General features: G+C 37.4%; 2 protein-coding genes across 11 annotated transcripts in view; one reads left to right on the top strand and one right to left on the bottom strand.

The window, feature by feature from the left end:
• The window catches only part of LOC134814040 (protein Hook homolog 3-like), a 32,874-nt gene extending 19,115 nt beyond the window's left edge, over positions 1-13,759 (top strand). For 2 of the 7 annotated variants that reach the window (XM_063822030.1, XM_063822026.1), the window contains 4 exons: positions 5,660-5,770; positions 10,260-10,373; positions 11,258-11,284; positions 12,638-13,759. In XM_063822030.1, the coding sequence (XP_063678100.1) occupies positions 5,660-5,770; positions 10,260-10,373; positions 11,258-11,284; positions 12,638-12,727 (342 nt within the window). In that variant the 3' untranslated portion in view covers positions 12,728-13,759. Of the gene's footprint in view, positions 1-5,659; positions 5,771-10,259; positions 10,374-10,680; positions 10,741-11,257; positions 11,285-12,199; positions 12,271-12,637 lie in introns of all 7 variants that reach the window. The other 5 variants (XM_063822032.1, XM_063822029.1, XM_063822031.1 and 2 more) reach the window with 3 other exon arrangements.
• LOC134814037 (rootletin-like) overlaps positions 1-23,753 on the bottom strand; it is a 140,242-nt gene that overhangs the window by 92,320 nt on the left and 24,169 nt on the right. For 3 of the 4 annotated variants that reach the window (XM_063822016.1, XM_063822020.1, XM_063822023.1), the window contains exon 1: positions 5,906-5,921. The exons of the other annotated variant lie outside the window; for it this stretch is intronic. The gene's annotated coding sequence lies outside the window, so the exon portion shown is untranslated. Of the gene's footprint in view, positions 1-5,905; positions 5,922-23,753 lie in introns of those variants that run through there. 4 annotated transcript variants of the gene reach the window in all.

The raw sequence follows: 23,753 nt of genomic DNA, 5'->3' as shown, positions 1-23,753 counted from the left end.
TACCACTTTTTACCACCTTTGTACCACTTTTCTGGTTTGCCAAATATCTTTAGTTGTGAACGTCGTAGAAGGCTGAAAATTAACCTAGAATGTTTATCTTATCAAGGAGTAAAACTTTTGTATCAAAAATTTTTACATTGGACAATCAGTTAATTGGATAATTACCAATTAGTTAATCACCAAAAAAAAGTGAAAATTTTTTATTGGCTCAAAATGATTGAAATCGTTTGAAACACGGAGAAATGTAGTTTTTAGAAAAACTTCAAAAATTTTTCACTTAAAATTTTTTTTCGAGACTTCAAAAAAAAGTTTGAAAATTTGAAAATATTTTTTTCCGCCAAAAGTGATCGAATTGCATGAAACGTGGATAAAAATGCCTTGCAGAAAAATTTCGAAGATTTTTAGATTGAGGAATACTAAAATCATCAATATTTGAAGTTGGAGTTCAGTAAATCTCGACATATTTTAATAATTAGGAATAGCTTAGCGGAAAGGGCTGGACCTGAAAAAGGTTAACCACACAATATTAGAGTTTCGTAACTAATTACAATACAGCTTTATCAAATTCCACATAAAGAAACAGCACAAAAGGACCATTTAAGATCGAACCGATTTTACCTGCTGTACTATCATTTTATTGATTTCAATGATCAAAACCTCTGTCAATCTTGCCAATCTATACCGGGTATCTGAATGTACCGGACCTCTTATTTACCTCTATAATTAGACCCAGTTGTGCAAGAAATGCGATTTCTCACAGGGGTTTCTTTAAACTGTGCACTTTTTATCACTCTCGCAACTCGCAAGAGGCCTGGTATTATAGGGGGGGGGGGGGGGGGGGGGGGGTATAGGAAGCGAGTGTAAATATACCTTCCATCATCCATTGTGGCTTTTTTGTATTGTGAATGCGCATGCCGCTTCGTTTGCTATGCCATATACCTCGAATAACCCCCATATGTCATTGCCAGGGTCGGGATAGAGCTGGAGATAGCATTGAAAAGTTGCTAGAAATAGCTAGATTTAGAGTAAACTGGTGGTAGCTGGGTGGTGCTAGCATGGATGTAGCAGAACGTAGCTACACGGGGTTTCATTGGAGTTGGTTATTTTAATGGCCAAAGAGTGCCGGAACTAAAGTTACTTAAGATTGCAGTTTAGGGGCAGTGTAAACCACGGTGTAGTCAGGGACACAGAGCTACAGTGCAGGAGTACTGCAATAGAACAGTGCAAGTGATACAGTCTGCAACAGTAAAACGCCGACGAAGCTAGACTTAGAGTGAACTGATGGAAGCTGGGTGGTGCTAAAATGGAGGTAGCAGAACGTACTACATGATGAAAACAGGAAAACTAAGGCTGGTTGAGACCTAAAAAGATGTGAATCTGTCCTGATAGATCCAGTGAAGAGCGAGTAGCGAAGAGTTTGATCACTTACCTAAAGCTCTAAACAAGAAGAGGGCTAAAGAGACTCACTTTGATCAATAAATCCGGTACGGCAAGGTCTATAGCCTTGATAAGAAGATACCATGAAGTAATTCATGCAGAAAAGTCGATTTATATAAAGGGTTTCGTTGGATCTAAAAAGGGTGGGTCAGTCTCTCTGTTTTCATAAGATTCTGATGAAATGCTGTTAAGCTCAGGACGGTGATCTTAATAGGTCGGATAGCTGTATCTGGTTGCTTCCAGCCCACCCTTGTCGCTTGAAAATAAGTTCTCACCCCACCTCTTCCAAAAATACAGTTACCAGAGCAGGAAACTCTTCTTCCTCCTCTTCTTTCAACACAAACACAATCAGGTTCCAGCTACTCTCCTCCTCTGCAGCCACAATCTTATCTCCTTCTTCGGAGTTTTACTGTTGCAGACTGTATCACTTGCACTGTTCTATTGCAGTACTCCTGCACTGTAGCTCTGTGTCCCTGACTACACCGTGGTTTACACTGCCCCTAAACTGCAATCTTAAGTAACTTTAGTTCCGGCACTCTTTGGCCATTAAAATAACCAACTCCAATGAAACCCCGTGTATCTACGTTCTGCTACATCCATGCTAGCACCACCCAGCTACCACCAGTTTACTCTAAATCTAGCTATTTCTAGCAACTTTTCAATGCTATCTCCAGCTCTATCCCGACCCTGGCAATGACATATGGGGTTATTCCCCCCCCCCCCCCCCCCCCCCCCCCCCCCCCCCCCCCCCCCCCCCCCCCCCCCCCCCCCCCCCCCCCCCCCCCCCCCCCCCCCCCCCCCCCCCCCCCCCCCCCCCTATAATACCAGGCCTCTTGCGAGTTGCGAGAGTGATAAAAAGTGCACAGTTTAAAGAAACCCCTGTGAGAAATCGCATTTCTTGCACAACTGGGTCTAATTATAGAGGTAAATAAGAGGTCCGGTACATTCAGATACCCGGTATAGATTGGCAAGATTGACAGAGGTTTTGATCATTGAAATCAATAAAATGATAGTACAGCAGGTAAAATCGGTTCGATCTTAAATGGTCCTTTTGTGCTGTTTCTTTATGTGGAATTTGATAAAGCTGTATTGTAATTAGTTACGAAACTCTAATATTGTGTGGTTAACCTTTTTCAGGTCCAGCCCTTTCCGCTAAGCTATTCCTAATTACTAAAATATGTCGAGATTTACTGAACTCCAACTTCAAATATTGATGATTTTAGTATTCCTCAATCTAAAAATCTTCGAAATTTTTCTGCAAGGCATTTTTATCCACGTTTCATGCAATTCGATCACTTTTGGCGGAAAAAAATATTTTCAAATTTTCAAACTTTTTTTTTGAAGTCTCGAAAAAAAATTTTAAGTGAAAAATTTTTGAAGTTTTTCTAAAAACTACATTTCTCCGTGTTTCAAACGATTTCAATCATTTTGAGCCAATAAAAAATTTTCACTTTTTTTGGTGATTAACTAATTGGTAATTATCCAATTAGCTGATTGTCCAATGTAAAAATTTTTGATACAAAAGTTTTACTCCTTGATAAGATAAACATTCTAGGTTAATTTTCAGCCTTCTATGATGTTCACAACTAAAGATATTTGGCAAACCAGAAAGGTGGTACAAAGGTGGTAAAAAGTGGTAAAAGTGGTGTTTCCGTTGAGATACAAAATTGGCAACAAGTCTAATTATGTTCGTAGGGGTCCTAACTACCATATTCCGTTGAGAAATCCTTGTGAACATTCGAATCCAACGGAATGCCACTTTTCCCCTTACTACCAGACAACTTTGGCAGCTTAGTTAATCACTTCTCCCAATACCGCCCAATACATCAGACTCATAGTTTAAGGTATTTTAAATTGAAATATCAGTGCTGGTATTTGGAGAGATGGCTGCGAACTGTAAAGACTGCAATATCATTTCCTCAGAGCATGGACTACTCTATTATCTGTATTAGATGTATTATTAGTTGAATTCAACGTGTTCCTTTGTAAGTTGCAAAATCTAATTTCCGACTTTATTTTAAGTTTCAACTTGACGGTTGGCTGAAATTCTGTTTGCTCTCCACAAGATGGCCAGCTAGAAAGATTGTATTTGTAGTGACTAGTGGGCAGATGATATGCTACAATTCATAGAACTACCAAACAAATAAAGTGGGTACCCAATTTATCTAGTGTATAATAAGACAAGAACAATGAGTAATGTAGTGTATTTCCTCTTAATTATAGTGATTTACTGCGCGAGGGGCCAGGGATTTGAAATGTGTAATCCGGACAAATCCTCGTTTCCTGTTGGTTGTACTAGCAGCTTGTAAACACAGCCTCTAAATGTTACAACCTAGTGTTATGTTTGGATAATTTCCTCAGAATATAATAAAATGCTGGTTGTGAGAATACATTCGCAGAAACATTCACACTTCACTCTATAATTTGAGGTCTCTAATACAGGCAGCATAAACCAAACTATGTGGTCTTGGCTTCCCTCGTACGGTGTGACTGTGTGAATACATCTAGTGTTCTTTATAAAAAATTCTGCGAGTTTCGGAGATGTACGTTAGATACCACAGTTGGTGTTAAAATAGTAAATAGTTGTCCCATCCCAAATATAATAACGCTAAGCCTGGGGTTGCGTCCCGACTATGCGGCACACGAAAAGGAGATCGGCTCCTCGTTCCTAGCTTACTAGGTTCGAGATGGTGTTGTTGTTGTGATTCGATATCTTGGATTGGATATCTTTCGACAATGAGAGGCCTTAATGGGACTACTAGAAAGCCCGTACCCCGTGGTCTGCGGGAGGAAGCTAATAGTATTTATTTTATGGGAGTACTAATTAAAACCCTTGCCTTACACATTAATGTTTCTGTTTATATGGTCGCAACTCTCATATACGGAGTTGGATATTACCCCCAATTGGCAGTCTACCACACAGATCCTAGAGACACACAAAGACGAGGCTGATACTGTCGGATACTCCAGTAAGATGAAGATAAGAGTAATATCCTACGTACTTTGCTGGGTTAATACCAATTTGATCAGCTGATAGATAATATGCGTTTTAATTAGGTTCCTACATCTTGATTTCAATTTGCTACGTCAGCAAAATTTATCGTGTTTATCAACTGTGTCAAATGATTATTGGAGTGAATGTGGCGTGAACTGTTCAAATATTATATTGATAATAAAGTAGTTTACTAAATCAGATGCTTATTTGTTGCAAGTGCTGCGGACTTTTTGTTCGCTGTAGATATTTACTTTTTTGCTCAATTACAATGATCAATAATGTGACATTTCAATGTTTTCTCCATGTCACACTTCCAAGGTTTCTACCGTAAGTGCTACTTCCGATTCCCTCGCCTCTAACAGTGAAGTCCTCCTATCACCCATTTAAAAGTATATTGCTCCCGGACCCCTACTGAGGGTACAAAATCACGCACTGTAAAAACATCTAACTTATGAACACCTGCTGTAATCTTATAGCACATCCGTGGTACCGTGTTCATTTTAAGCTATCAAATCAGTCGGAATTCCTGTACTGTGAAGAATCTAGGTTAAAATAGGTAAATTATGTTTGGTCTGATAGTTCCACACCTGCTCAGTAGTTTTCTCCTTGATGGTTGACATGATATAGAAAGGAATGTTGCCCTCTTCACTAATCTTCAGAGTGTACGTGTGGTAACAGGTATGAGGTACACTCCGTGAATGATAGCTGTTATGTGTAGATAAGTATTGGAAATGTGAGTGTGATTTACCCGCTCGTTCTAAAGATAGACTATTAAATCACATAACGAAGATATTGACTATCAAGATTTACCAAGTGGAACACTTAACCAAATTTTGTAATGAGTAGAAATAGGCGTATTGTAAGTTTTTATTCAGGATCTAATAGTCAGAGCTGAGGGTGTATCTACTAAATTCCTTGTTTACATTTCCACTTCTCTAAATTATAAGACCTGAGAGATGATTTCAGTGTTATGTAAAATGATATCCGTATCTGCTAAAATGTTATATATAAATGGCAGTGCACTGTCATGCCTATCAGTAGCCAAACTACCATAATATTGGACGTAATATAACTCTGTACCTATCACCTTGTAGACCTATCATCTTTTGTAAACTCCCTTCCTTTTCCTGACAAGACCCTTTTCCTTGTCGCAATTAACGGGCGGGATCACTAAATATTTTGCCCCAAAAAACATCTCTTCCCAGACTAACCCTTCTAATATTGCAGGTGATAAAAGCGATAGACCCTAAGGGCTCCCAGTCTCCCTCCCCCGACACTGCTGCTCTGCGTAAACAGCTGGCAGAGAAGGAGCGGGCCCTCATGAGGATGGAGGAGGAGGTGAGATTTACAGTAGAAACTGTGAAATTTTGTTACTCAGTATATCGAGAGGCAGTAAAACTATCGGGCTGCGTTGAATGGGGACTTGCCACCCCATGGCAACATTAAAATATATTGACTCCGTTACATCGCTACCTCAAATTATTTGTTATATTTTAGTGTTGAAAGTATTATGGTACATGTCACAGTGTATGTACACGTTACACTATATACACTGTGACCAGTTCTAAGTTCTGTAAAGAATAAAGATAGCGTACCTGGTGTAATATATTGGTGGTATATACACTGTGACCAGTTCTAAGTTCTGTAAAGAATAAAAATAGCGTAGCTGGTGTAATATATTGGTGGTATTATACACTGTGACCAGTTCTAAGTTCTGTAAAGAATAAAGATAGCGTAGCTGGTATAATATATTGGTGGTATTATACACTGTGACCAGTTCTAAGTTCTGTAAAGAATAAAGATAGCGTACCTGGTGTAATATATTGGTGGTATTATACCCTGTGACCAGTTCTAAGTTCTGTAAAGAATAAAGATAGCGTACCTGGTGTAATATATCGGTGGTATTATACACTGTGACCAGTTCTAAGTTCTGTAAAGAATAAAGATAGCGTACATGGTGTAATATATTGGTGGTATAAAATACACTGTGACCAGTTCTAAGTTCTGTAAAGAATAAAGATAGCGTACCTGGTGTAATATATTGGTGGTATTATACACTGTGACCAGTTCTAAGTTCCGTAAAGAATAAAGATAGCGTAGCTGGTGTAATATATTGGTGGTATTATACACTGTGACCAGTTCTAAGTTCTGTAAAGAATAAAGATAGCGTAGCTGGTGTAATATATTGGTGGTATTTTACACTGTGACCAGTTCTAAGTTCTGTAAAGAATAAAGATAGCGTAGCTGGTGTAATATATTGGTGGTATTATACACTGTGACCAGTTCTAAGTTCTGTAAAGAATAAAGATAGCGTACCTGCACTGGTGTAATATATTGGTGGTATTGTACAAGTTCCTTACTACCTAGTGTACTAGTACCTATAACAAACAAATTACACTTCTCTCTATTACTGCCTACTGGTAGTTAGTTCCCCTGTGTGTTACTGATTTACTGTCAATACACACCTCCCTGCCTCATGTTCTAACTATCATGTAATGTTATATCAATATAGCGAAACTAGCATTCAGTAGTAGTCAATACTCAATAGTAGTCAAATACTGGTAATCTTTTTTTGCTCTTATGAGTGGGTCAATCATTTATTTGAATTGTAGTTGACGAAGTGAGAGTCTCCACTCAGTGTGGAGACTCTCACTTCGTCAACTACAATTCAAAATTAAAGTAGTCAAATATAGTAGTAAATAGCAGTCAATTATAGCAGTAAATAGCAGTCAATAGCAGTCAATTATAGCAGTAAATAGCAGTCACTAGTTCAGTGAGATAAAATATAAACTATAATTAGCTTTACAGTACTTAACTAATCCTCGCCTGTAACTACATGTAACCAGCAATAGCAGCAAATCTGGGGAAACTTTGAAATACACCAATTTGAAGCATTTAACCCCCCCTTAAAAATCAAAGATTATGAATTTTAGTAATCTGATTATTTACATAGGTCCAAAAATGTCATAGCTTCATGATAGTGCAACGAAAAAAATCTCAGAACATTTTGGTGCTGAGTTAGGTGGTTAAGTAGTCGAAAAATGACTGATTTGTTAGTGGACATTTTTTATACCTCTAACACCCAAACCCTTACTACAGTGAAGATATAAGTACTACAGTTAATATTGATGGTCATTATTGAACAAAAATGGTTCATTGACACATAGTTGAAGAAGGAAATTAAAAAAATTAATAAATGTGGTCTGTGGAGTGGTTTATTTGTTTATGTTATAGTGTACGCGTGCGCGCGCTAGCGCGTACTTAACCATCTGTAGGCCAACATATTTAGTCTAGGCTTAAATTCTTTATATATTATGTCACCACTATGGTGCCCAATACTTTTAGTGAAGGTTTGATGTAGAACAGTTAACCACCAACTGTGGTATATCAAAAAAACCATGTTTGTACGCGTGCGCGCGCGCTAGCGCGTACTTAACCACCTGGTATGGCACAGCATTGAAATATCACCATAATTTCAAAAGCAGAGGTCACCATTCAGGTGCCCAAAATTTTTGACTATGGTCCCAATACCATAAAACCTTAGATGTGGCCTCAATGTGGTTAAAACATGTTTATTTTGGACTTTCGGTCAACAGAAGCCATCACAAATTAACCATTATTCAGCAACCTCCGAACTTTTTGTGCCTTATTTTGTTTTGATATTTGATTATGAGAGATAGCTGGAGGATAATAAGTGATTTTAAAGATAATGCAACAAAATGTGTGGCCGTATGGTGGTTAAAACGACCAAAAACACTGATTTTGGTCAATTTTAGACCTTTATTAACCATGATGGACGCAACATAGGACTCAGCAATGTTTCTGGTCATATAAATGAGCAGGTAGTTATATCTAGATAATGTAGCATGGCCAGCTATAGCTTTACAAAGCTAATATGTGCTCTAAAAATGGTTAATTAGTGCAAATATAGGGTATTTTCGAGACATTTTAACCACCTTAGCTGCACATTGATCGGAATGCATGAACTTGGGGTCAATTATGCATTTGCAAACAAATATACACTCATTTGGATAGCAAACCATTATCTGAAGTTCATATTGTGGTTAATTTTCACTTTAATAGATACCTTGTTCAACAGCCTAGCAAGTAATATAGCCCTTTTAACCACTTTTATGACAACATTTCTTGATAACTTTTATCAAGACCCTTCAAATGTCCTTTGTTGACCATAAAATGTTGACTAAAATCATTAATAATGTTTTGATTGGTGGTTAACAACAAATTTTGACATTTTAACCATCTTTTTAGCACATTTTACTAATATTAACCACCTCAAATCAACCATACTATTAAATTGCACATTTGTGATAAAAAATTATCATCCATGCACAAATGAACGACCACCACTATACATCTATAATCAGAGCAATATTTATAGCTCACCGTTCATCTTCAATTTAACCACCATTACGACCACAAAATGCCCCCCATGAGGTTTGAAAACTTTTGTGATAGTTGCACCATGATATGATCTCAATATAATGACTTCTCAGTTCATAATATCATATCTCAAAATGGTGGTTAACCCTAAAACTGGTATTTTAACCACCATAGTGGCCACATAGATGACCCATTAACCACAATTATTCAACATAACCGTACTGTAGTGTTTTGTGCACCAGAAAAACATCACTCCAACATTGAGATTAACCACAATGAGCTGCAACATAATGTTGAAGTCAACATACTCAAATTGTGTGAAAAAAGTCAATGTCCACCAAGTTTCCCCAGATTTGCTGCTATTGCTGTAACCATTATATGTAACTATGATATATGTAAATACTGTAATATTATAATATGTAACTACTGTATTCCTTTCTGGTACCTCAGCTTGTACGTTAATAGCTCTGTCAGTTACTAAAACTCTTTACCACACACTTACAGCTTATAAATAACTCAAAACGTTATCCGTTCATCAAAATAATTTGTATTTTGATAGTCGTAAAGCCGCCGCAATGTGTTACTCATTACATTTGGTTATTCAAGCTGAAATGATATACCCGGCCCTGGCTTATTTGCTGTTCTGCCTTACTAAACTGGAAATGTGACAGGTAAAATTTCTAAATCTAGCTCATTATCCTTAGAGTTAGAGTGACTGCGAGTATATTTCACTGCATTTAATTTAATCTATGGTTGGGTATAATGATTTTAAGTGCTGTATTTAATTGCTGTTTAATTAATTACACGATGCAGACAGCTAAAACTCAGTCGTAAGTAAAAAAGGAACGAGTATAATAACAGTAGAGTATAATAACATACTTGTTTTTAACAGTCACATTTTTGTTTTTAACACTACGTAAGCAAGCTTGATAGATTATGTTATGATTATCAACAAAATGTTGCAATGTTATCCATTCATTGGAGAACATTGCAACATTTCTCCAATGAGATAAAGAAATTGTCTCGCAATTTTTGCAGTCGTCAAAAGCTATCTATTTAATTAAATTCAAATTTGAATGCTCGTATTTAACCTTATGAGGGAATATATTAGCGTTTTAGTGCTAATTAATTTAAACTTTATAACCCCCACCTGCACCCCGGCCCCGCCAAACTTCATAACCCCCTCCCCCTCCCCCTGGCTTCTGGCCCCTAACTTTATAACCCTTCCACCCACACCCCGGCCCCGCCTAACTTTATAACCCCCTCCCCCTCCCCCTGGCTTCTGGCCCCTAACTTTATAACCCTTCCACCCACCCCTGCCCCGCCTAACTTTATAACCCCCTCCCCTTCCCCCTGGCTTCTGGCCCCTAACTTTATAACCCCCACCTGCACCCCGGCCCCGCCTAACTTTATAACCTCTCCCCAGGCTGAGAGGCTGAAGACAGCTCGGGAGCGGGAGGAGCGCATGGTGCTGAGCGCATGGTACGAAATGGGAATGCACGTGCATAAGAAGGGGCTGGAAGAGAGACTACAACCTCAGGTTTGTTCCAGAAACTTCCATACTGATTAAATTAGATTTGAGATTTGTCAAGGTATGTCCGATATGAAATTTCGAGCAACTGTGGTGAAAATGGCTGTTAAACCACACTCCTTTAAATGTTTTCTTTACTAAGAAAGTAGTTGTTTTATGAGTTACTGTTTGGTTTTAGCAATGTCGCTGTGACGTGTTGATGAACAAAGCTACTCTTTCACTAAAAGAAGAAGTTACGTCAGGAAATTTAGAATTTTTATTGTTTTCGAGGTCAACTCTTTTTGACTCGGGTAAAAATCGTTTGATTCCTTGTTAGGTGATAGACCGTAACCGTAACTTGCAATTCGAATTCGAGAGGACTAACAGTTGCTAGAGGGTAATAGCTTGCTATCTTCTAAACAAATCACTGCTCGATACTACTAATAGATTTGTTTCGTTTGTCTCTTGAGATCATGTAAACTATCACTAATTTCAAGACGTGTAAACTAATTACTTAATTAATTAATTATAGGTGACGTCAGATTTCTATTCAGATGACTGTTCATCGCTTGAATACCCAAAATTACAGTCAGATCCATGGCTGAACAAACAGATTGTCAAATTGGTTTCGTCTTGATTGTTTTGTTAATGAATTATTTAATCTCTAGAATCCAATAATGATCAATTATTTTAGAACGAGATCACGTAATATCGGATGTCCCCATAATTCAATAATACGTGTTCTTCGTCAACGAATGGGATTTTTAATTTCTTGGAACAGTTTGAATTCTACGAGAACTTTTGTTATTTTCCACGAACTTACTTACATACAATACAAATCGTAATGATGACCCTGATCAATAGAAAAGTTAGCAAATAAGGATAACTCTTTTTTCACAATCTGACTTTGACAGATTATCGTGGACAAAAAGAAAGAGCCGGTAAGAATATCACATTTTACTCATTAAATTTCGATCTATGACATTTTCAAGCATTGTCGAGAGCAAATTGAAGCTAGCATCATTGAGTCAGATGGCCAAACCTAGCGTAGAATATTATGTACACACATGCTACATGATGAGGTCTCCTCCTAGTCGTTGGAGTAGCCTGCATCACACACATCTCTTGTACGACGTAACAGGTTCCTCCATTCCACTCGGTTCAACTGACGTACTGCATCTTGGCTGATGTTGTCAACAGTAACACCTGTAAAGTTAGCAGCATCCTCGAGTACACAGCCTTTTTGGGGTCTCCCTCTCGATCGCTTTCCATAGTTAGGTTTCCACTCCAGTAGAAAATTGGTAACCTAGTCTCTGGCATTCTTACAACGTGTCCATACCACTGTAGTCTAGCAGAACCGATGAAAGTGTCTGTAGACTTTACGCTAGCAGGCCTGAAAACGTCATCATTGGAGATATGGTAAAACCAATTTATCTTCAAGATTCGTCTCAGGGAGGTCAGATGGAAAACCTCAAAACATTTCATCTGCTTCTTCGGCTCCGTAAAACAGGATAGTGATAACAGCAGCCTTGTATATGCGGATCTTGGTAGGTGTTTTTATAGTTCTACTGTTCCAGAGCTGGTGGAACGCGCCACCCTGATGTCAAGATCTCGGTCGATGGTACCATCCCCACTTATATAAATATTGGCACCAAGGTCGACAAAGTTACTGACCTGCTTAACGGGTTCCCCTTCCAATGTCAGCTCAATAGCGTCTCTTTCGGTGTAGGGTCGCTAGGGCGCACTTTACTGACAAACATACATTGTGTCTTTTTAGTGTTGATCTTTAACCCAGCATAAGAGCTGTAGTGAGCGATGAGGTCAGTGGATTCTACTAATTGCCTTGTTAACCTCAGCTAAAAAGGTTCCGAAGTTTGGACAGAAATTGAATATGGGAGGACCTCTGGATGTCTTCTAGCGAAGAATAGTACCGCAAAAATAAACTTCTAAGCCTCATTTTACCCTCACGAAAGGCAGTTGGCCTCATTTTGATTTCACTAAATTAACAACTCGATCTCAATCTTTGATAATGACCATGAATTTGACGTTTTTCATCAAAAATGTATAATTACACAAAAATTTAATTATTATTTAACTGAAACAGAAATAAAATTATATAACAAAGATATTTTGCGATAGATAAAAAAATTTAGTCCCTGTTGATCAAGGTCTGATTCATTTTGTTGATACACTGATAATTACCGTATCTAAATACTCTATAATGTCAGCTAATTAATCACTAATTGTAATAATTACCAATTAATTACCATAATTAAATACCTTAATTATTTCAGATGAACACGCCCCGCTCGCTCATGTCTCAGAAGAGAAGCGACATGAGACGCAGCACTGTGTCGGGGAAAAGTCCCAGCACTATGCGATAATGTGTGGCGAGATACTCATCATCCGTCTGAGCACGTGGTCTACTGTGTCGCGCGACACACCGTTAGTTGATCACGTGTTATATGATACCGAGATTGATTATTTGAACGCGACAGCTAAATTGACGAGGGACGAGGCTCCTTCAACCGTGAAGCTTGAGAGCTTGACTTGAGAATGAACGATTTTGTCAGGGGAATTATGACGAGTTTTTGTTGTTAGCTATAACGCACTGTTTTAGTTGATTGGTTGTTATTGTTATTTGAACTGGACTATGTCGGGCGTGTTTTTAATGCTCCGAAATAGGTGGCACTGTAATATATATAGTATTTTCATTGGTAACACCACTGGTAACACCTTTGGTAACACTACTCTCTGCTCTAGACTGTAATAATAATAATAATACATCAGTGGGCCAGAATTAACGTAACTTTCTAACCGCCCCTCATTAAACAACCCATATTGTTGTTGGATTCGTAAATCCAATGCATATAAATTATAAACTCTAACCATACGTTAAATCCGGCTCACTCTGTATTATAAAAATCTGATCTGAAAACTGCTTTGTACTGTTTAACGTATTCCTGGTCCTGTACTACAATTCTGCTTGTAATTAGATAATTAATTATCATTAATCTGTTCGCTTTTGGTTAAGAAGGGGTTTAATCTCAGTTCTTACAGTGTTTTTATTACAGCAGAACTATGAAATAGTGTTTAAAAATTCAATTTTTGTGCCTGATAACGAAAAGATGATATCGTTGAATAACGTTTTGAAGTTTTCAACTTAAACTTAAATTCCATCCGAAAATCCTACCGCAGTAGTTTTGTAACGATTTAGTTTTAAAGTGTGCAGAATTCAGTTAAATGATTTGTTCCCGAAAATTCTTTTTTGTTTGAAGTCTTTTTACTATGACGTCACAAAGTAACAGCATTATTTAACAGACACTTTTTTATAAGTAGAAACTAACAAAATACTAGTGTTTTGCCAGAAAATTATTGTTTTTACTAATTATTGCTACAGTTTACATTGTCGTGAATTTACTGGTTTTCCTTTGTTTACACGACCAAATGAGTGGATCAGTGGATGATGTATGATTGAATCACAAACGATTGCCAACTCATGTCTCGTATATCAAATCACTGTAACTCCTGGTAACTCCTAATGCTGGCGCTGACTTGGCAGTACAATACAGTACAGTTACTCTGTTTAATTGTAACAAGACTCATTTGGCACCACGCCAGTACTTCAATACTCAGGTCTCAGCCCCAAAGACGCACAGGTAAGTAATAAGATAATGACTTACAATGACTTACAATGACTTACAATGACTTACAATGACTTACAATGACTTACAATGACTTACAATGACTTTAAACAATGACTTACAATGACTTACAATGACTTACAATGTATGAATCAGGTGTATCACGTCTACTAAAGGTGGGGGGCGGCTCTGAAAACTGATAACTAAAACTATCTTCAGAAAACATACGAGTTGGGGTTTGAAACACTACAACTGTTGTACATGTCTTATAAATTAGATGATGTTTCATGTTAACTATACCGTCCTCAAGTTTAATACTCTTGCGACTCTTTTGTACTGTTTCTGTGACATAGGTAGTAGGTACACACAACTATTATTTAACATCAATACAATTTTGTATTAGATAATTTCCGGTGTCGGGCCGCCTCGGGCGTCGACCAGTTTATGTTTTCATGTGTTATTTATACTGCTTTATAATATAATATATTTTATACTGCTTTACTGAACTGCTTTACATTTCATTATATTCTAGCTCAGTTTATTTGCTGCTTTTTAAAGACAGACACCAGCTCTACACTGTACGTGTTATCTTTGATATTAAATTCTCTTCAGTTCTTCTGAATCTTCACGCGACACTTTCCCGGCACGACTCAGGGTCCTTTGTTCTAAAATGCACATATTTCAGGTAATTGGGATCATTAACGTCAGGAAAGTCAGTCTTCTCGGTAACCAGTCATCAAGTTTTACTGCCTCTCAAGATCGCAGAGTGGTTTCCTTATATTTTTAGTTACTGTTTTTTAATTCGTATTGAACTCCGTACATTAAGCTGTAAACTGTAAAAACAGGTTGTTACTTGTTATTAAACGTTCAAAACAAAATGAGATCTTTCTGCACTAAGAGCCATCAAATTAACTTTTATATATTATTTGTTCTGCATAGAAATATCTGCTTAAATTTACAGAATTATAACTTTATAATACGTCACTCCGCTCGAATAAATACGTATAATATTTACGTATTTTAATACGTATGTACTTGTATTCCATTTTAATACGTATGTACTTGTATTCCATTACTCCAAAAAGTTATATATCGGACTGTTGAGCTCTAAAGCCAGCTTCAAGGCTACTAGACTTTAAAATCAGCTTCAAGTCTAGTACCTGGCATCTCAGCTTCAAGTCTACTGCCTGGCATCTCAGTTTGAAGTGTCTCAATTACCTGAACTGTCAACACGGGCAGCATTAACAAAACTGTCCCACTCATAAATTACACTCACGGGTCTGAGATCTATTTATAGAATCTAGATGTATGTTTATTTAAGTGCGGTGTGATAGATAGTTCGTTACACTGCACATATATAGGTTGGGTCCACTTTAAAAGTCCATTAAATTAACACGATCGTGTATGTGAATTTAAATTATTGCTTTATTGTTGGCACACACTACAAATACATTTTGTGTGTTGTGCATTTTAGCACGACGTTTCGTCAACGATCAAAAAAGTAGTGTTGAAGTCTAGAAAGTTCTTGTAAATATCAGGTTAGCTTCTCTGGGCTCATGAAATGGCGTACAAGCAAGCTGCTCTGTGATAAGCCAAAAACAGTCACGTGATTATAATGAAGACATTTCATTGGTGGATTCGTTAGTAGAGGATGTAGTGGTGATGTACTGAATAAACAAATACAAGGTAAGATCTGTGTGGTGAGTAGCAAGTGGGTGGTGTCTTGGAGTTACATGTCTACCTTTTATTGTCACTGTACTCGTTTCACTGGTTTCACTGGTTCCGCTGTACTGGTTTTACCGAGTTTTTTAGTTTTTACCACGGAAAATACTGAATTTGGTCTTGGAACTAATTCATATTATTATCCAGGCCGTGAACATTAAATCTTTATTGCGTTCAATTTTTATTTCTGCCGTTTCTATCGTAATTTCTATCGGCTCGAGTACTGGAGCAACATCGAAATTAGACAATATGTAACTTTATACGTGGCCCTATCTAAGATCGTGCCACTTTTTTGTGATATCAAGATATTTTGAAATCTTTGGGCTAATCATCCCAAATATGGCAAAGTGGTTTTAACATAATTTCTTGTTCAGTACAGACGGGATGGTTTCAAGACTGAATTTACTTTTCTGCGTTGAACGAGTACGTTACTTCAGAAATTGTTCATCATTTATTTATAATCTCTTTGGATATTTAGGATATCGCGCCGTTCAAAAGTTGTGACTCGTCGGCTTAATTATTTTACCATCCTTCCTAAAATCCTTGGTCAGTTGGTATGTACCGAGTTCATCTGAATGTTTCATATCCGTGTCGCAATACCAAAACGATGTGTTTCGGACCATGTTACCCTTCTTTCCTCTCGATATCAGTACATAATAAGTGTAATTACAAGTTGGTACTTCTCTTATCTAATCAAGTATCTCTCATCTGAGCGATCTATCCGCCTATCACATTACTTACGTATGTGACCCACGTACATGACTTACACGCACGTGACTTACACGCATGTGACTTACACGCCACTCGGCCCACTCCCAGTATGTTGACATGAACACGTGCCCTGTCCCCGCTCTCTTTTTACCTCTCTGTCCTGTGTGTTATTACTTGAGTGAGTTTTCCGTGGGAAATCCATCACGTGATCATTTTATCATGTAATCAATATTTATCTGATTACATGTTAGTGAAGTGGCGAGTTTCCCAAATTAATGCTCAATTATACCCCGTGTTCAACGAACAAAACACAATGTTAACATAACCCTACTTGAAGGGTGAGTAGAATTATATCATTGAAATCTAGTTAGAATTATATCATTTCAATCTGTTGATTTATACTGGAGACAACAATACGGCCTTTTCCTCTGTAAATGGTGAGGCTGTAACTTAACATTACATCACTGCATCTCAATTCATTGTAACGTGTGGAATCGCACGTTGGTGATTATAATAACATTGATATTTAGAGCTCACGGTTATTACACTTCATAAAATCATGCGCGGCGCTGATGTTGATTTCAGTAGTACAGTTAGATGAGATAAGATTTAACCGCAACTTTTTACTTTTTAGTTGACGATTCGACCAGTGACCACACTATCCTAGCCTATTATCCACTGACCACTCATCATAGCATACCGTCGACATGCACCAAGAGCTTGATCACCTTCAATTCCATCTGGTGAGATGACTGAGTTAAATGAATATGTGAATATAATATTATTACTAACTATAAGTTAAATGAATATGTGAATATTATAATCATAAATCACTTTGAAGAGGACCAGGTGAGCTTGAGATGAGAGTTAATTAATCACCTACCTGTCACGTGATCTGAATCAATGTCAGGTGTTCTGTCAAAACTTGATGATTCTCGGAGACTACCCCTCATGTTTTATGTAATCAGAAACATTTAGGTCAGATGGAGTTAGTACTGTCAGCATAATCGGCTGGTGTAATGAGTAATAATGCCGCAAAGTAGCGTCCAGAGAAGGTGTTGAGTATTGGAGGAGGGCATCGGAACCAGTTCACCATCAGATCTGATATCTCTACTGGTGTAATTGGGCGACTAATTGAGTTTTAATTAAGTAATGAAGTAATTATAAATGTTCCAAGTTGTTAACTCCAATCTCCATGTTCTCAGTGACACTGACAACAGTTTTGGTAATTCAGTCCGGAATCATGACCGTTAGCACCATCCATCAGTTTACCGAGTAACGTATTAATTACTCCGAGTCCTACAGCTACCCACTGTACTTTCCAGATGCTGTAATCACGTGACCATGCTCCACCAATGATAGCTCTCCTTTTCCCCCACGTGACTGCAATGGACCAATCAGGCCACAGCTGTGTCAAACACGTGGTTTGTGACGTTAGAGCTTGATTTGAAACCTGAGAGTGGTGTTTGGGGCCGTGAGAGTCAGCAGGGAGGTTATAATTTGGAGCTGGGGCTGTTCTTTATCGTTATCTGTATTGTAGTGGACACATTAGGTTTATCGTCATAACACAGGCTTGCCAAGCCGTGTGTCATTGGGATCGTCTCATGTGCCTGATCTAAGAGCCTTTCATTACCTCAGTTCGTAATTAAGAGCACATCTGTATAGCTGCATCGTACTCTTTGTCATGGCTCCACTTCCACGGTTGTTACTTTTGTGTTGTTACAATATATGTACTTATTGTAGTCTGGATCGTTCTCTGCCGAGGAGCGCTCTACACTATATTTCCGGGGGCCATTTATAGATTTTGGTGACAAACGATAGCGCAAGCTCTTGAATTATTTATTTTCCGTTGTTATCACTTTTTTAGTATAAATGTTAGTTTTATCTAACCTGAGCTGTGGTACTTGTTGTTCTGTTATATTTATTTCTGTACTGTTAACTTAATTTGTAGCACATGTGGTTTAACTTGGTGTGAGTCAGCCAAATCGGTAGTTTTTAACAGTCTTCCCAGAGCTAATTGCGTCAAGACATGCCGGCTTTGGTCCATTTCCCCGTAAATCTAAGTACCATTCGGAGTTTGGGAGCCTGGAAACATTTTGTTCTGTGTCCACCAGTCTCTGAGTTGCAATTATTGTTTGACAGTTTCTTGGTATTCTCCGAAGATTGCCTGCATTTACTGAACTGCTGTAATTGTCATTTTTGTAATTAGAGGGCTCCAAAAAAGGTAATACTACTGGCAGTTGTCTCTCACGTGACTTAATTTATGGCATTTTTCCAACAGACCTGGCTTCCATTTGAGTTATTTGAAAGGTCGGGAACTGTCTGTTTGATCTATTTGATGGCCCAAGCTATGATTCAACTTTGTGCACTACCTTTACAACGTACACGCGTTGTTTTGTTTCATATGTTCATCTGTTGTATACTTGTATATACTGATTTTGAACACGATTTTAGAACAACGCATAGACACATGATACAGTGTTCATTCTTTAACAAACTATATCGGAAAGTAAAAAGTATATAATGATAATATTTTGATACTAATGTATATTCTGATATCTTAGACATACTAATTCTTTGAAGTACAGACATATTCGCCACCGGAGCAACTCACAACCGAATACCATGTTAAAAAGTCACAACTTTAATCATATAATGATTATATTGGTGACTTATCAAAGTATCTTAATCCCAAATGTATCCTAGTAATACTACTCCAAATTAAAGTTTTCATGACGAATATTTTAAACACCAGTGCTATTTCATCCTCCTGAAATTAATAGATACAACCTGTCGGAACTCTCCAATTTCTCTTTCTTGTTTAAAGTGTCTGAACAACAAAGACTAAAATAGTTCTTCGGACAGGGCACAGGGCCCGCCCCACCAGATACCGAGATTGTACGACAAGTGTTTCCTAGTCGTCTGAGTAGATGAGCTTTGAACAAACTATTTACAAAACATTCCCTCATTGTTAGCATACTACAGGTACTAGAGACTCGTGCTATTTTAGGTCATTGAGTAGGTCATGTTACCAACGGTAATCACAACATCGCATGTTGAATCATGTGGAGTTTACTATGATGGAAAACGTGTTACAAATGCGTTTCTCGGTCAATTCCATCATCTGTAGAAACTTAACACCTGTTTTTGAGGGAAACGCTAAGTCATCTGATTCTTGTTGTTTTGAGTTTCTGCTAGTTCGTTGTGTGTTAAGTTTTGCTTGAGTTTCACACTGTCAATATTCGAGTACTACATGTACACGTTTGTTTTACTTAGAAGTACATAGGTAGTCCAAGTACGAACGATTTATAGCGTCGAGTGAGTTTAAAACCTATTCCAATACCGAGGTGTTGAAAGTTAACCTCCTGCCTTCAGCTCTAGTGGCGTGGTTTAATTGTTTATTAAAGTTTTATAATACTGTCTCCATACTTCTCAGTTCTCTACTTAGCTATTGTCACTTATCGCATAACTTTCTGATTCTCAGTTCTGTATTTAGCTATTGTCACAATATATCACCTAACTTTCTACTTCTCAGTTCTCTACTTAGTTATTGTCACTTATTACCTAACTTTCTAATCTGACAATTAGCTGACTTTAGTTTGAAAATTCGTACTCGTGTGTATTTTGATTTTTTCCTTTTCACCCTTTTGAAAAAAGGCAATAGTGAAAGGTTACGAATGGAGGTTTTTGCAGAAAAACGTGGATTTTGGAGATAGCAGTAGGTGGGTCAAATATATGTCGTGTTCCTTGCTTGCTTGCTTCCGTTCGTTACCAAGCAACGAAAAAGTCGCGCGCGCGCGAGGATTGTTTGCGGAGATGTGATGTATAGATAGCCTGTGATCTATGAATGCGCGGCGCGACTGTGTTTTATTGTATACGATGCATGTAATGTATAATATTACTATTACATATTAGGTAATACGCCCAATTTGTACGTGGCACGCGTAGTGTATTGATGTGTACACGAGTAAAGTTTACCTTTGCTGATAATTTCTTGAATTACAGATACAAGTTAAGTTCTACGGCAATTGAACTGAATTTGTCCCTATTTGATGCATAATTTATCTATATTATTATCATGAAGATTGAAGTGAGCTGATTGGAGCTTATACTTAAATTTATAGTAAATGTGAAATGGAAATCTAGCGTCCGCCAAAACGAAACAACGGGCGCAATTCTTGTTGAGACAGCTGCGTACATATTCACACGTACTCAGTGAAGGTTCTAGAATATAGTTTGAGAATATGAACTATTTTTAGAATTGAGACCTGCATTTGTCAGGTGGTTGGCGGCTTGTGTTCTTGTGCCGAAACTGCTATCAAATTTTACAATATACACCCATTTTTTCTGGGCCTCGATATTGTTAGTTTTCCATACTAGTTATACCTTTATACTAGTTTACAGTACTACCTTCTTCCCGATACATTTTGTTCGAATAGATTTAAGAAAAGTGGGTAAAACAAAATGAAGTATGACGCAATAATTTTATCGGATGTAGAAATACTCCAAAACATGACCTCAATACTTCTCATCACAGGTTTAAGTCAGATGGAAGTATCACCGAGATAATATTACACATTTCCTGGAACCCCACACTACTTAACATGTAATTCAGTTCCTCTTCTATCGTCACCGAGCATAATATCTTCACAGTAGTACCCGCTCAGTTTTAGATTTCATCACTCTTTCGTCGGGGAGGCTGATATAGGTTGTTTTTTAGTTTTTCTGCTTTTTTAAGAGAGGCTGAGTAGAGTGGTTAGTTAGCAATTTACAATTTGTTTGAACTATTTGTTCGTAATTTATACTGGCATGTCTTATGTACCCGTAGTTTGCAAAGACAGATACGAATAGATATAATAGTAGAAGTTATTTGGTGTAAAAATGTTGGCTAGATGTTATATTGTTATCCCGACACAATGTTAGATTGTTTAAATCCCAACTGAGTCGTTATTTAGCAATTTCATATTTATTTGAAATGTTTGTTCGCAATTTACACTGACATATCACCTTAGTTTCTTAAGACACATACGAATAGAGAGTAAACATACGAATAGACAGTAAACATTCGAATAGACAGTAGAACTTGTTTGTTGTATAATGTTGGCTTGCTATTATATTGTTATCCCGAGATGTTGACAATATGATGTGTTGTGAGAAGTAAATCTTGCCTTGGTGAGGTAAGTCTGCCAATCCGCTATCAGTTTATGACGATCGACTAGCGGGTGTAATCAATCCGTTAGCGGATGTAACCGAGAAAACTTCCGTTATGTGGTAAAATAAAAAATGGTTCGTGTGGCTCAAACAGATAAATCTATTAATCTAAAGATCCAACGTTATTATGATATTGATTATTGAATCAGTTTCAAAAGAACGAGCTCTAAAAGTTCGGAATCAGTAGTTATCCCTGCATGACGTCATGCTGCGTCAGCTCATGTTTCATAATGCTTCAACTTTTGTAGGACCTTATAATGTAGCCAAATTATTTAAATAGAAACTCAGTATGTGGTTGCATGATTCAACTGTTTCAGGTTCATTTTAAATAGTGCTGTTGATTTTTAAACCATTCTTGGATTTCTCGAAAAATTGTATTTGCCATTATAATGATATATTCTTTTTGTTCGGTCTCAGCAATATTTACTAAAATCTTATAATTAAAAAAATAATAAGAAAATATAATTTCTCTGAATCTAGTAATCTTATTCTGTTATCTGATAATGTTATCTCATACTATTTCGAGTGCATTTTACCTTACTGGAAATTAGATTATAAGTATTAGTTTTTCTCAGCAGCTTAAAAGTTTATTATTTTCGGTTTTTTTAACTGCTGTTGAGATTTTAATTTTCTTACTGGATTAGCTGTGTTTTTTAGCATAAAATTAAAAAATACTGGTTAAAGCTTTATGACATCTCTTATCCAAAATACCCATAAAGCCATAACTGTGAGATGATTCAAACAAGGTAGCAACACGTGGAGACACGTGTGAACTATACCTACCAGATTTTAACTAATATTCTCATTTAACGGTGCTATAAGATAACAGGGTAGAAACTTGTGAAATATACTGACCTCATTATAACTAATATTACTATTATTTATTTATATTATTTATTCATATTATTAATATTACTTCCTGACATTTCCTATCCAATATTCCCATAACGGGGCTATAACAGGGTAGAAACTTGTGAAATATACTCACCTCATTAATTAATATTTCCTGACATTTCCTATCCAATATCCCCATTTAACGGTGCTATAACTATAAGATAACAGGGTAGAAACTTGTGAAATATACTGACCTACAATCTGTTTTATCACAGCTCCACTGACCTCACCCTACACGTGCCTGGTAACCTTTTTACGCTCCCGCTGAAACCGTGTTTCTAGAGGTGTTGTCACTTGTCACCAAGTCACCCTGAGTCATGTCACCAGGTCACCAAAGGTGATGTCATCGTGTTAGTGAGAACAAATAACCACTGTCCGCAACTTAAACCACGTGTTTGTACCGTATCTTGGCTGGTCTGAGTGGGTGGTCGTTCAAGCTAACTTGGTATGATGAGTGTTTTGTCTGATTAGTCTATGTACGCAATCCTGTCTGTCCACCCAGCAGTTACTTAGCTACTTCAATTATTGCCGCCAGAGGAACGTTTACCTTAATACAACTTGTTTAGCTTTTAATGCTACTGTTGTTATTGTAAAGGTCATTCCGCCTGATTTGTTGACAGGGATAACTGTTTCCCAACTTACCCGTTGCAAATGAATTGCCTTATGTCATTTACTACATCCCCGTGTTATGAGTCAGCTTCCAGCCCTGCTATTGGTTGAGTGTCACTATTTCTGACCGGTGATTGGTCCCTCTTTTGGTCACGTGACAGTTAGATTAATTGCACTGTGCACTCCTATCTCTGCTCTGATATTCATTAAGAAACCATGTTCCCAGAGCTGTTGTACTGGATGATAGTTTGTCTTGTACCGTCTTAGTCTACCTTAATGGGGTTTCGGGCCTGACTGTTTTTGTGATATCAGTGAAAAAAAACATTTCGGGGATTTCTTAAATTTCGCGACTCTGTCGGGAAAAACTTCGTATTTTGCGACTTGGTCGAGAAAACTGTCGTATTTTGCGACTTTGTCGTGTTTTTCTTTGTATTCAGTAATTAAGAAAACCTGTCAGTAGTGAACATTTGTTATCATCTTGACAATCTCAGTTATACTTTTATTTGGTTTTAGTTTGCAATGTGTTTTTGAAATAGATTTCAAAAATAAATGATTATAATCCTCATAATTGTAAAGGTGAACGAACCTCTAATATCGACATGATTGACTGACAGTGTAC

The sequence above is a fragment of the Bolinopsis microptera genome, chromosome 4 (assembly GCF_026151205.1).
Source record: "Bolinopsis microptera isolate Bmic1 chromosome 4, MBARI_Bmic_1.0, whole genome shotgun sequence".
Classification (NCBI taxonomy): domain Eukaryota; kingdom Metazoa; phylum Ctenophora; class Tentaculata; order Lobata; family Bolinopsidae; genus Bolinopsis; species Bolinopsis microptera.
This window is presented reverse-complemented; position numbering and strand designations above follow the sequence as displayed.